Genomic DNA, 14,615 nt, shown 5'->3' with positions numbered 1-14,615 from the left:
CTGAGAATGGGCAATATCTGAAAATATAGGAAGCCTAACTCAGTTTCTAGAACTGAGACAAGTTGTAAAGACAGCTGCCTACCCATATAGCTCCAGTAAGTCAGGAGGTTGAAGCATCAATTTTCAGCCTTCTAGCCTAGGATCATCAGATAGACCTTCGAAAAATAGAAATTATTAAGGACTAGCTAATTCTGTCTCTGTAGAACTAAGCTGTCCTAACCTGTAACTTGTGTCCTTTTCAAGAATGGTACAGATCTGCAGAGAGGAAGGCAATTTCTGCCCAGTGGCCACCTAGCTACAATATACTAACTCACCTGGAGGTAGAGACACTCAATTTCTTCTTTCAATCCACAAAAGGGAAGCTGCTAGGAGCAGATATGTCTTAACAACCAAAGAATAAATAACATTAAATGTCACATTCTGTGTATTTCTGACATTTCTGAAAACCAACTATCTATGTAAAGTAATCTGGACTGTTGTTTGTTAACTACTCTCAGCTATTTCTAATTGAATTATTGGAAAACAATCCAACAATAAACTCAGAACCATGGATTTGGTATCGGGCCCTTAAGACACAGGCTTAAATATCTCAGATCAGTTTGTAATGACATTATAGAAGAACTGGGTCCAAGCCTTGTACTTTTAAAATTTTTATATCAACAGAAGATATTTATACCAATAATAACCTTGATTCTGTATCAAATTGGATTCTGTACTAAAATAAAAAGTTATGAATTCAACTTAGTAACTATCATAAAGATTTCTACCAAATGTGATTATGATTACACAATCAATTCTAGCTATTTCTTCCCTGTCCCAATTATGATCATTTCAACATTCCCCAGAAAGACCACTAGAATAACCATCTCTAGACCCCTAAGTCCAGAGAACTGGGGCTACAACTCTTCATAACTTCTTTAAGCTGAATATGGGTATTGAGATATCTTTGAGCATGGGTGGGAGGAGTAGGGAAACTGGGGGAGTTGGTTGGCCATAAGAAGGCCACACCAATTTACTCTACGATGTCTGTGTCCTGATTCAATCTGGCTGAAAGACCAAGAGATCAGGAGTTTAAAGCAGGTCAGTTCAGCATGTCTGCTGATGAGTCTCACCAAGGCTGTATATTTTCTAATATACAAATCTCAAAACAAAGTCTTAGTATCATCAAGATATCATTTTTGTTTGATTCTCTGGAATCTAGTCCTCTGGGGCTCTCCCTTTTTCATATTTGATCCATACAACTTTAGAAAGTATATAGACACTAATCACCTTATAAAAAAACACAAAGACAAAATCTTTCTCTCAAGTCAGAATATCCTTGGGCCTGTAACTAGAAAAATATTTATTTTACCTTCTCCTAGAGGAATAATATAACCACAAAACTCAAAATCACACCCATTTTGAATTATCAATACAATCTAAAACAAATGAAGTAAATTTAAGTACTGTACTGCCTATTCTTAGCCTTTTTCTATTTTGTCATGTCAGGAAATTAATCCAAAATTCTCATGGAGTCCATGTTCAAAGAATATGAGTTGTCCTTCAGGACGTAAAATCTTCTCTAAAGCAATTGTTTTCATACAATCTCCCTGCTATCCCAAAAAAAAAAAAAAAAAAAAAAAAACGAATAACAAAAACAAACAATGCTTTTGTTTATTGTGAAAGCTAATTCTAAGGCTTTTTTTTTCCTAATTTGTCATGTCAGAATAATCAACCCAAAATTCCCGTGGAGCCCATTTTCAAAGAATATGATTTAGTTATCCTGCAGACCTTATACCATCTTTAAAACAATTGATTCACACTTCTATCTATACCTACTTATAAGCAGGGAGCTTGTCAAGCCAGAATTTAAACCCAAAATTCCTGTGGAGCCCATGTTAGGAAGAATATGTGTATTCTTTCTAGAGCATCATATCTTTATGCCATCTTTAAAGCAATTAATTCAGACTTTCACTAATAGCTGCCTGTAGGAAGCAGGTAGTTTTTATTTGCTAAGCTCTGTGTCTGGAGCAGCAATTATGTTATATCATCTAAATGTTGTGCTCTACCTGGAGCCATAGACTTATCCAGTCTGTTAGTCTATGACTTTTTATTGGGGAATTGAGTCCATTGATGCTAAGAGATATTAAGGAATACTGACTGTTGCTTCCTGTTGTTTTTGATGTTATTTTTATGTTTGTATGGCTATCTTATTTTGGGTTTGTTGAAAGATGATTACTGACTTGTTTTTTCTAGAGTGTAGTTTCCTTCCTTGTGATGATGTTTTTCATTTATTATCCTTTATAGGGCCGGGTTTGTGGAGAGATATTGTGTAAATTTCATTTTGTCATGGAACATCTTGATTTCTCTAGCTATTGTAATTGATAGTTTTGCTGGGTATAGTAGTCTGGGCTGGCATTTGTGTTGCCTTAGGGTCTGTGTAACAACTGCCCAGCATCTTCTAGCACTCATAGTCTCTGATCATAAGGCTAGTGTAATTCTGATAGGTCTGCCTTTATATGTTTCTTGACCTTTTACCCTTACCACTTTTAATTTTCTTTCTTTGTTTTATGCATTTGGTGTTTTGACTAATATGTGATGGGAGGGGTTTCTTTTCTGGTTCAATCTATTCAGAGTTCTGTAGACTTCTTGTATGTTCATGGGCAACTCTTTCTTTAGGTTAGGGGAATTTTCTCCTATAATTTTATTGAAGATATTTACTGGCCCTTAAAGTAGGGAATCTTCACTCTCTTCTATATCTATTATCCTTAGGTTAGGTCTTCTCATTCTGTCTTGGATTTCCTGGATGGTTGGGGATATTAGTTTTTTTTTTTTCATTTTGCATTTTTTGACTGTTGTATCAATATTTTCTAAGGTATCTTCTTCACCTGAGATTCTTTCTTCAGTCTCTTGTATTCTGTTGTTGATGCTTGTGTCTATGACTCCTGATCTCTTTCCTAGGTTTTCTATCTCCAAGGTTGTCTCCCTTTGTGATTTTTTTTTTAATTGAATCTATTTCCATTTTTAGATCTGGCTGGCTTTGTTCAATTCCTTCACATGTTTGGCTGTGTTTTCTTGTAATTCTTTAAGGGACTTTTGTGTTTCCTCGTTAAAGGATTCTACCTGTTTACCTGTGTTCTCCTGTATTTTTTTTTTAATGGAGCTATTCATGTCCATCTTAGCTTTACCTATTATCATGAGATATGTTACTTTTCTGGTGTGTTGGGATATCCAGGGCTCACTGTGGTGGGAGAACTGGGTTCTGATGATACCAAGTAGCCTTGATTTCTGTTGCTTATGTTCTTGCCCTTGCCTCTCACCACCTGGTTATCTCTGGTGTTAGCTGGTCTTACTGTCTCTGACTGTAGCTTGTCCTTCCTGCAAGCCTGTGTGTCAGTACTCCTGGGAGACCAGTTCTTTTTGGGAGGAATTTGAATATGGACAGCTGTGCCACAGGGTCAGCTCCGGGATGCAGACGAAACCCTGAAGAATCCTGTCCCTGTCTGTTCCTTGGTTCCTGTGTTCTGATGGCTCTGAGTGGGTCTCTCTTGGGCAGAGAATTTGAGCAGAACTGGTGGACTTACCTGTGTTCAGAGATGTGTTGGCACTCCTCGGAGACCAACACTCTCAGCATTATTTGAGAATGAAGCACTGTGACACAGGATCAGCTTTGGATGAAAACAGAAACCAGAAGGCAAAAGTCTATTTCACTGGATATTAGAATGGTAACTCCAAGCTGGGCTGTGGTGGTGCACGCTTTTAATCCCAGCACTTGGGAGGCAGAGGCAGGCGGATTTCTGAGTTCGAGGCCAGCCTGGTCTATAGAGTGAGTTCCAGGACAGCCAGGGCTACATAGAGAAACCCTGCCTAGAAAAACAAAAAACAAAACAAAACAAAAGAATGATAACTCCAGCTTGTGTTTTGGGACCACTTGGAAAAAATTTTCTAGCCCTTTACTTGGAGGTAGTGTCTGTCTTTGTTTCTGAAGTGTGTTTTGTGTGTGGTACAAAACACTCGATTATATTTACATAAACATCTATTAGCCTGTTTCTTTTTATTGGGAAATTGAGTCCATTGGTGTTACAAGATGTTAAAGACCAATGATTGTAAGTTCCTGTCATTTTTGTTATTGAAGGTGGTATTATGTTAATATTACTTTCTTCTTTTGGGTTTGTTGTGAATTGATTAATTTCATGTGTTTTCTTTGGTGTAGTTTCCCTTCCTGTGGTGGAGTGTTCCTTTTTGTATCCTCTGTAGGGCTGGATTAATAGAAAAATATTGTTTGAATTTGGTTTTCTCATGGAATATTTTTGTTTCTCCATCTATAGCTACTGAGAATTTTGCAGGATATAGTAGCCTGGGCTGGCATTTGTGTTCTCTCAGGGTCTGCATGACTTCTGTCTAGGGTCTTCTGTCTTTTAGTATCTGTGTTGAAAAGTATGGTGTTATTCTAATAGGTGTACCCATATATGTTACTTGGCTTTTTCCCTTACTGCTTTTAATATTCTTTCTCTGTTCAGTGCATTTAGTATTTTGGTTATTTATGACAGGAAGGTTTCCTTTTCTGGTCCGATTTATTTAGTGTACTGTAGACTTCTTGTATATTCATGGGCATCTCTTTCTTTAGGTTAGGGAAGTTTTCTTATATGATTTTGTTGAAGATGCTTTATTGTTCTTTGAACTGAGACTCTTCACCATCTTCTACCTCTTCTATACATTTTATTCTTGGGTTGGTCTTTACATTGTGTCCCAAATTCCCTGAATGTTTTGGTTTAGGAGCTTTTTGCACTTTGCATTGTCTTTTACAGATGTTTCAATATCTTCTATGGTATCTTCTACACATGAGATTCTGTCTTCTATCTCCTGTATTCTGTTGGTAATGCTTTCATCTAAAGTTCCTGAACACTTTCCTAGGTTTTCCATCTTTAGGGTTGCTTCCATTTGTGATTTCTTTCTTGTTTCTATTTCCATTTTTAGCTCTTGGATTGTTTTGTTCAATTCCTTTACTGGCTTGAATGTATTTTCCAGTATTCCTTTAAGGGATTTATTTGTTTCCCCTTTAAGCCTCTTTAAGAGTATCTACTTGTTTGCATATGTTCTCCTGTATTTCTTTAAGGGACTTATTTTTATCCCCCTTAAAGGCCTCTGTCATCTTTATGAGATGAGATTTTAGATAAGAATCTTGCTTATCAGGTATGTTCGGGTATCCAGGGTTTACTGTGTTCAGAGTACTGGGTTCTGATAGTGCCAGATTATATTGGCTTCTGTTGCTTATATTTTGGGCTTGCTTCTTGACATCTGGCTATCCATGGTGTTAACTGGACTGTTTGCCTCTGTATCCCTGGTTATAGCAGACCTCCTGAGAGATAGGCAGGGTATAGGGTATGGGAGGGTGGCTGGTATGTTTACCTGGAAGGAAGGTGGGGCTTGGGCAAAGGGGATGGATGCTGTGCCTTATAGTCTCTGTGGGGGTCTAAAGATGTGTGGGTATTTGGGTAATGGTCTCACCTGTGTCTCTAGTTATGGCAGACCACCTGGGAGACAGGCTGGCTGTAGGATGTGGGAGTGGGTTGTCACTCTACTCTGCTAAAAGTACAAATTCTGAAAAAGAAAAAAAAATGTGCTGAAGAAGTTGATTAGTAGTAAATCTTAATTTCCTTTGAGCAAATCTTCATTAAAAAAACAAAACAAACACTCATATATAAGGTGAGCCCTCTGGCTGTGCTCCTCCAAAATGAGTAGTAGGAGTGAATGTTGTCCTGTAATTAATTGATTCAATGATCCCTTGCCTTCCCAACCCCCCACCCTCAACTCCCGTAACTCTGGACTTAATTGTGCTAACCCCTCTGGCCTACATAATGTTTTCTTTTGACACAGTGACTTCCCTTTTTTAAAAAAAGTAAAGGGGAGGAGATGTGGGACTTCCTAAGGGTATCTTGGTTCTTGGTGGGCATGGGCCTGGAACCAGGAGACTCCAAGGGAGAAATAGCAGGTGTTCAGCCACATCCCAAGAACCCAGGGTCCTGACATGCAGTCTAGTCTCCACAGACCTACATTGTTCAGTCATGGCCATTACAGCCCCTCCCAAAGTGCACATATGTAGAGGGTGTCAATACAAGCCTCAGGCACTAGAGATTTACATACTAATGAAGGCCAGAGGGCGGAGCCAATTAAACATTCCTCCCCAGACCTTCCCCACTTTCTCCCTCCCTATTTAACTCAGGTCTGCTCTGAGTTTCAGGGGGGTACATCCAGATCCACCTACCATCTGCCATGGAAATTAATCTTTTTGGAACTATGTACAAAAAAAAAGAGTGAATAAATAAACAAGAGCCCCTGGAAAGCAGTACTGTTCGGAGTCAATGAGAAAAGAATGCTCACTCAAAAAAGGGCTCAAATGGAGATATTTATCTTTGAACCATGATATTCAATAGTAATGAAATTACAGTTTTGTTGCTGTGAGAGATACTAACAACATCCTTGGATACATAAGCATTGAAACTGAAATATATGAACACATTTCATCAAATTGTATAAGCTAAAGTTTTAGTTTTAATGATATCTAAGTTATGTGTCATTGCAAATGGTGGTAAACTCAGCATATGAGATAGAATCACATAAGAGTTTGAGGCTAGCCTGTTCTGCATCGTGAGATTCTGTTGAAAAAAAAAATCCCAAGACTGGTCATGTCTTAGACATTGTTAATACTTGGGGCAATTCTTTGCTGTCAGAACACACTGAAAACTTGAACTTCAGATTCCCACAGACAAATTTGTAATAGAAGTGGTTTCAAAATAGAACCTTAAAATACAGGGCAGTTAAGTATTTGACTTAGGTAGTAGAATGCTTGTCCAGTATGTACAAAGGCCCAGTTTTGATCTTTATCATGGAATAAAGTCAGGCTTGTTGGTACATCATTTATAGTCTCAGTACTCAAGAGGCAAACACTTGAGACACATAAATTCAAAATCAGGGACAGGGATAGAGAGAGGACAAGATGTAGCTATGAGTGTCTTCTGGGTTTGATGGTGAATCCACCATGATTTGCCACGGTAGCATTTAGATTTACTATGGTTTACAAGATTAGGATTCTAGTTGTTGCGCCAACCAATTGAGTTACCATTGATTCTCAAATAAGTTTGTGGGATATTTTCCTTCATATGGTGGCTCTACTGGGTTCTAGAGAGAAAGGTATGGTAGCAAAGAGTGGGTTTGCCAGATGTGTACCACAAAGGCCTTTGGAGCTTTGAAGCATGGGGTTGTTGTGGTAGAGACCTATCAGAAGGAACTTAGCAAGCTGGGTGGAGACATTTTGGAGCCCTGAGTAAAAGAATCTCAATGAGATGAGAACAGGCAGGCCATTGCCCGGTGCATAATCAATCAGCCTGCTGGCACCATACTTGCAATAGAGTGGATTCATTAATTAATATTTCCCAAAACAGGTGGCACCCAACATGTTGGGCAAGAATTCACTAGAAATTTAAGATTATTAGCCTGGGAGTTAGAAATTTATTTTCTAAGTGAGAGAAAGGTGGCACTGGAACAAGTCACATGGACTCAAGCTCAGGAACCTTGAAACAAAGAAAGAGGGCTCTGAGGTCCCCTGCTGTGAAAAGAGACAAGATGGCTGCTCTGAGTCAGAGAGTCAGAGAGTCAGAGAGTCAGAGAATGGAAGCTGTCCACCTGTTGGGGCAGATATTGATTTAACTGTGAAGTTATAAAATTGAGAAAATTTGCTTTTAGGATAGACTTTTATACAGATTTTCTCCAAAACCTGTGGGGGAATTTCACCTGCAGTTTGGAACTGGGATAGGAAAAATTAGTCACTGACTCCAAATAGGGAGGGCAGTGATAACTGCCTTCTTTGTACAGGTATAATTAATAGAAGTCTGTGGTTCTAGGTAGAGAGTATCCCAGATAGATATCATAATAAGTATTAATAAAATAATTGTCTGTGGCTCCAGGTAGAGAGTTCAACAGGTAGGTGGTGTAACAGGATGGTTGCTCTAGGCAGAGAGCTTAACTAGTAAAAACTACCTGCTTCCTATAGGGAGATATTAGTGAAAGTTTGAATTAAGTGCTTTAAAGATGGTATAAAGATATATTGCTCTAATAAGTCTGCAGGAGACTCATATTCTCTAACATTGGCTCTACAGAAATTTTGGGTTTATACTCAGAGAGGACAATTTAGGAAAAGCTTAAATAGGCTCACACAGTATTTGTTTAGTTTACCTCATTTGTTTTAAATTTTTTTTTTTTTTAATCAAAGTCATCCAGAGCTGAACAGCATATTTGAGTTTGACCTGAGCTATATAACACCTTGTTTCAAAAAGGAAGAAAACCCATTATGACTAGAAAACCAAAATCATGCCAGTGAGAGCAGCAAAGCAAGTGATCAGGCCTGGAAGAACAGTGATTAGTGTCTGTGAAGTTGCAACAGTCTTCCCCTTGTCTAAGAAAGAATGTTAACCACGCATATTTTTTTTTCTTTTTACATATTTTAACTTTTATTCATCTGTTTTTTATGTATATTAACAGAATATAGGAAATTTAGTGATTTAAAAAGAATTAAATAAATAAAGCATATGTTTCATTATACACAGATAAGGTTACTTATAAATTTAATAAATATTCCTTCTTCATCCCTTCTCCCTCTCTGTACCTGTGTATCTATTTGTCTATCTGAAAATATAAGAATTGAGAGTATAGTAATTATAATCAATATTTTGTTCATATCTTTTCATTTTATAAGATTCAGCTTAAGGAAACTTATTTTATATAAAAATGGAACATTGTTATAAAAGGAGAAGGCATCATTAAAAGTAAACTAATATTGACAAAAAATGCAAGACAGAAAAACAACAACAAAAAGAAAACATAAATGTGACTTAATATAAATTACAAATGGATTTCTCTAAACATCACAAAATATTTTCTAGAGAGCAAATTAAGAGGAAATAACACAAAACATATATGGCATAATTTTAAAGTATAAATCAATAAGGAAAAGCATTAAGATAATGGTAAGGAACATCAGATAAGTAATTGCTAAACAGTGTATGCTGGCAGCTAAAACCCCAAACTCTTTATTGAATACGTATTCATTTGTAAAGTGAACTTTTGTAATAAGAAAATGTGGAAATAGTAAGATTGAATGATGATGGATATTTAGTGACACTTAAAATATTTCTTTACTCTTTCTTGAGAGAGTTATTGATTCTGTAGAAAACTCAGTGAATTACAATTTTGGAATTTTCCTTAAAACAAGACTCCCACAGTGACTTTGGCAACTTCAGTGCACAAGCTTTTTTCCACCTAGATCTCCTTCTTCTTTCCACTCTTTTCTTTACTCAGACTTGATTGAAATCCATCTTAACTTCAAAGAAAACTCTTACCCAAGGATGCAGTCGTTTGCTCAGCACCAATTAGAGTTTTTATTTTAGAAATATAACAACAGATATTTTAGTTATTGCTTGTTATTTTTTTCCTAGAATATATTATCTGCTAAGCTACTCTTGTAATTTCAATATGTATGAAACTGCTGCTTAAAGAAAGTTTTGTTATTTGTTGTTGTTGTTTTTTGCTGAGTCTGGATTGCCATGGTAGGGATGGCATGGCATCCTCCCCACCCATTGAACAGAGCCAGCTTGTTTGTATAATAATGTACATACTTTCTTGTTCCTTCTTTGAAAAAGATCCTCTGCCATGCCAAGGTTAATAACTCCATGATAATCAGAGACAGCATGAGTCAGGTAGGTGAGGATGTGGCTAATGTATTATCAAAAATGGTTAATGCTGAGAGACCTTCCAGACAGCCCTTAAGGCTGTGGAAAAGAACTCTAAAAAACTGAGTCAAAAATATATAATGTCGCTGGGCAGTGAGGCCAGCCTGATCTACAGTGTGAGTTCCAGGACAGCCAGGGCTATACAGAGAAGCCCTGTCAAAAAAAAAAAAAAAGTAATGTCACAACTATGCAGAATACAAGGATGCAATACGAATTGTGTAAGGAAATTCACAGATCCAAGAGTAAGGCAGCTGCACTATGAGCTAGCTTGTCAGAAAGATACTAGGGAAGGTGATAGAGATTTATGGAGTGGTGCTTGCAAAGCAAGATTCCAACCAGCTAAATTTTTCGTTTGTGCTTAGAGAGGCAGGTAGGTTCTTGAATTCAAGGTCAGCCTGGGACAGAGGGAGTTTAGGTTCAGGCATAGGTGTGGTAGAAATGGTACTTTCAAGGCAGGGTCTCACCCAACTAGCTCACTGTTTGTGCTTAATCAGTTAAAGAGATCTCTGAATTCTTTTGCAATGTTAAAAAAAATGTGTTTGCTGTCTTTTTATAAGAATCAGGAGACTGGGGATCAGGGAATGCAGATTTGTGGGATAATCAAAAGATAACCTGGGGTAGACCTAGATTGATATGTAAATAAAAGACTGGGCTGTTGTTCTGTAACAGATGAGCTATCCAGAGAGTTTTTACAATAGCAAGAGAAAGCTGTCTTACAGGACATAGGGCTTCAGCTTGTAACCCATTGTTTGACTTCAAGTCATTTGTTTCACCACTCTCAAGTACCCCTTCTTCAGAATGATTCTCCAAGCCAATACTGGTCCTTGACATTTTTTGGGGGGGAGGGAGGGGAGGTCAGGGGTAGCACTTCAGGCTAGCATTCCAAGCACTTGGGAGACCATGGCATGAAGATTGCTGTGAGTTTGATAAGCTTAAAGAATGAGACTTTAATCATACATATTAGTATTTATGTCTTATAAGAAACATAATATAAATTCAAATGCTTACATATAATTTTAAGCAAGATGAATCAATTATATGTTGATATAATTGATATTCACAGCACAGCTCTCCAGCAGTACAGACAGTATAACAAATTTTCAACTAATCTTGTACATTTTGATTAAAAATATGTAGCAATATTTGATATTTAAAAAGTTCTTCTAGGGCGAAATAGACAGTTCTGTTTTACAGTGCTTGCTGCTTTTTCATAGACCTGGGTTTATTTTCCAGCACCCACATGATGGCTCAAAACCTTCTATAACTTACTTCAGTGCCAGGGGATCCAATAACTTCTTCTGGTCTCTGTGAATACCAGGGACATATAAACAGGTATGCATGCAGACAAAACTGTAAAAATATTGTTATGGAAACTTAAAACAGAAAACAAATAAAGCCTTTATTCATAAATGTTAAGACATCACTCTATAGTGTAAGGTTCACACACATTTTTGAAAGAACTAAATAAGAAACTAATGTGTTACTGGTTTTGACATAACATTCACTTAAAAAAATCATTGAAAAGTGTGTGTGTGTCTGTGTCTGAATGTTCATATATATTTGAAACCATAAGGTAGAAAATTTCTTACTACACCCAAATTCTACCCTGAGTTCAATCTGTTGTCTCTTGGTCAAAGAAAACAATGAATTCTTAACATCCTCTATAACAGAATCTTTTCTCAACTTATGTTCACTCATTCACTTCGTTATCTGAAATCAGTGCATTTGAAGAGTCTAGACTCCCTCTCCAGTGCTTTACTACCCTCTTCCTTAGAAAAACTGTTCTACAGGCTGTTTGTCATAGAGCCCCGTCCATCTGCCATTCAGATCATGGAGACTTCATCAAACCTTACCCTAGTATTAAGAATATGGTGAAGGGATTTAAATAGTGAAAGTAAAAGTAAGATTGTAAGAAGTAAAATTGTCTTCATACAACCAGAACAGAACAAAACAAAACAACACACAACAAAACACAACACAACATCCATTGCTTTCCCAGTTTCATTCTAAGTGTAAGGTTGAGCTTAACTGGTCAGCTTTGCTTTTTTATTGACTCTTCCTGGGGAAAGGGTTTCAGTGCTCCATAGAAGTCAGAAGAATCCTATAGCAAAGTCTTGTTTCTGATGTTTATCCTCATTCTGAAGGAGTTTATAACCAATCATTCCCTTTGGAAAATTTGTAGGAATAAGTGACAGGGCCAGAAGATTGATTAAATCACTGAATTTGTTCATGGACTTAAAAATCCATCAAAGAGCAAGGGTTTTTTGATATATTAAAAACTGGAATTGAGAGGCATTGGGAGAGCGAGGTAGAAACTTAATGTGATAGAAATTCCCAGGAATCTATGAGGGTGATCCCAACTAAGACTCCTAGTAATGTGGGATATGGAACCATAACCAGTCATCCTCTGTAAGCAGGCAAGCCTTCCAGTGGAGGGACTGGGGCACAAATGCAGCCATAAATATAAATCTTCAATCTTCAATTTATCTTGCCTACAAGATATACAAGGATAAAGATGGAGCAGAAATTGAGGGAATAGCGAAACAATGACTGGCCCAATTTGAGATGGAGCCACTGATCCCACCCCATGAGATGGAGCCCACCCCTGATACTGCCTCAGAACCCATAGACTGCATAGCCCAGAGACATAGAATAGATCCAAACACAACCAAAGGAAAAAAAATGAAATAATTCCTAACGATACTCTGTTATACCAGAATATCATAAACCAGAGCCTAGTACACTCATTAGAAAAATTTCATCCAGCAACTGATGGGATTAGATGCTAACATTAAGCCAAACATTGGGCAGAGCTTGGGGAATTCTTTTGAAGACAGGGAAGAAGGATTGTAGGGGTCAGAGAGGTCAAGGTCAATACAAAAAACTTCACAGAATCAACTAACCAGGGATCATAAGGGCTTACAGAGACTGAACCCACAATCAGATAACCTGTATGGGTCTGACCTAGGAGTTCTGTTATGGTTGTATAACTTGGTCTTCTTGTGGAACTCCTAACAGTGGGACTGTGGGCTGTCTCTGACTCTTTTGTCTGTTTCTGGGATCCTTTTCCTCTTACTGGGTTGACTTTTCCAGCTTTAATATGAGGGAGGTGCCTAGAATTTGTGCAACTTGATATGCCATTTTTGATTGATATCTAGGGAGGCCTTGTCTTTTCTGAAGGGAAATAGAGGAGGAATAGATTTGGGGATGTGGAGGTTGTGGTGAGGGACTGGGAAGAAAGAAGCAAGGGGATGAAATTGCTGTTGGGATGTAATATATGAGAGAAGACTAAACAAACCAACCAACCAACAAACAACCAAATAAACAAACAAAATAAAACCTCCCCACACAATTGTATAGCCAGCATGGTGGTGCACTCCTTTAATCCTAGCACTCAGGAGGCTGAGGCAAATGATCTCAGTGTTCAAATCCAGTCTCATGTACAGTGTGTCTTCCAGGACAGCCAAGCCTACACAGAGAAGCATGTCTTAAAAGGACAAAAACAAAAAACAAAACACAAAAGGAAAGAGCTGTGTGAACTTTACTGCTGAACCATATCTTCAGTGATCCCCCTCCCCAAAAACACAATTGCAAGTTTTCCATGATGTCCAACAAGACTTTTTTTGTTTAATTAATGCAAAAATGTGGAAATAAAAACTGTCTTCAGAGATCTCAACATCTCCACATCAGGCTATTCTGACCATTCATTTCTCTGTAAGTCTGTCATGTCACTCTGACATCCTTGTCTTTCTTGTGACAGTTTAATTGCTTCAGTGCCTTCAAAGAAGCCTTCTTCAGCTGGCTGTTTGCTAGAATTAGGATAAACGAATGACAGCAAGGATACATGCATGAAATTATCAAACCCAAAATAAGTAGCAGTTTATTTTTGGATCTTAAAAAGCTCAATGTTTCTATGAAAATACCTACAAAATGCAAGGTTAACAGGATAATAAAAGAAATTAAAACTTTCAGGACTTTCACATGAACTTCTGTGTTAAGGCTTTTGAATCTTGAGACATGCAACCGCATCTTCCTGTTATGTCTCCAAAGTGAAATAATTAATAGGAAGCATGCAATGATAGCCACCATAAAGAAGAATAAGACTCCCAGGTTGAGAAGAATGTGGTTTACAATGGACTTACTCTTACAGAGGTAAAACTGCCAGGAAATATTTCTGTGTTGCCCATTATCATTAAATATCTTCACTATTTGTGGAAAAGCAGTTGACCATGATATAAACAAGCATCCCAGGAGAAAGATAAATATTGTATTGATTCTTCTCTTCAAGCAGAAGAAGATGTAATGAGAAAAATTTGCTATCTTCAGGAGATAGAAGAGGTTGAGGGTGGTGGCAAACCATATACTTGTATGATGGGTAATCATCCACAGATAAGCAATCACTGTTATGTAGACATCAGAGACAACCATATCTGGAGAAAATAATTTTAAATATCCATCAGAGATTATTATACATATGACACAGATTCTGCAAATAGCCAAGCCTGTGAAAATAAAGCCAGCTGTGGAGAACTTCTTCCTGAGACAGTTAATGCAGTTAGCATGCAGAATTAACCCATTCCCTAGAACTCCTAGCACTGAACCACTAGTTGCAAAACAAAGGAGGATTCCTTCTGCTACAGACAGCATCTCTACAGATCCCTAAAGTTGCTTTTGCTGCAACTACAACTATTTTAACTTTTTTAAAAATGTGCTTCAGAATGTTGCTTATATTGGAATCCTGACAGATGAATAATGTTTTTCTTCTGTCTTTAAAGACTTCAGAGTGGCCCACTAATGCATTTTAGTGGAATCAGAAACATCTTTTTGGAGTTCCCTCTGTTCATTAAGGCT

The 14,615-nt window shown here is 37.5% G+C and overlaps 1 protein-coding gene across 1 annotated transcript; it reads right to left on the bottom strand.

Annotated features, from left to right (window-relative positions):
• Positions 1-13,487: 13,487 nt before the first annotated feature.
• Positions 13,488-14,411, bottom strand: LOC114632336 (taste receptor type 2 member 106-like). The gene has a single exon (XM_028780872.1). The coding sequence runs from the start codon at positions 14,409-14,411 to the stop codon at positions 13,488-13,490; it is 924 nt and encodes a 307-aa protein (XP_028636705.1).
• Positions 14,412-14,615: the final 204 nt, after the last annotated feature.

The sequence above is a fragment of the Grammomys surdaster genome, unplaced genomic scaffold (assembly GCF_004785775.1).
Source record: "Grammomys surdaster isolate TR1022 unplaced genomic scaffold, NIH_TR_1.0 373, whole genome shotgun sequence".
Classification (NCBI taxonomy): domain Eukaryota; kingdom Metazoa; phylum Chordata; class Mammalia; order Rodentia; family Muridae; genus Grammomys; species Grammomys surdaster.
Note: the sequence above shows the minus strand (reverse complement) of the source record. Positions and strands in the feature narration are given on the sequence as shown.

Coding starts and splice junctions, on each gene's coding strand:
- LOC114632336 (XM_028780872.1), bottom strand. CDS start 14,411: ATGCTGTCTGTAGCAGAAGGAATCCTCCTTTGTTTTGCAACTAGTGGT.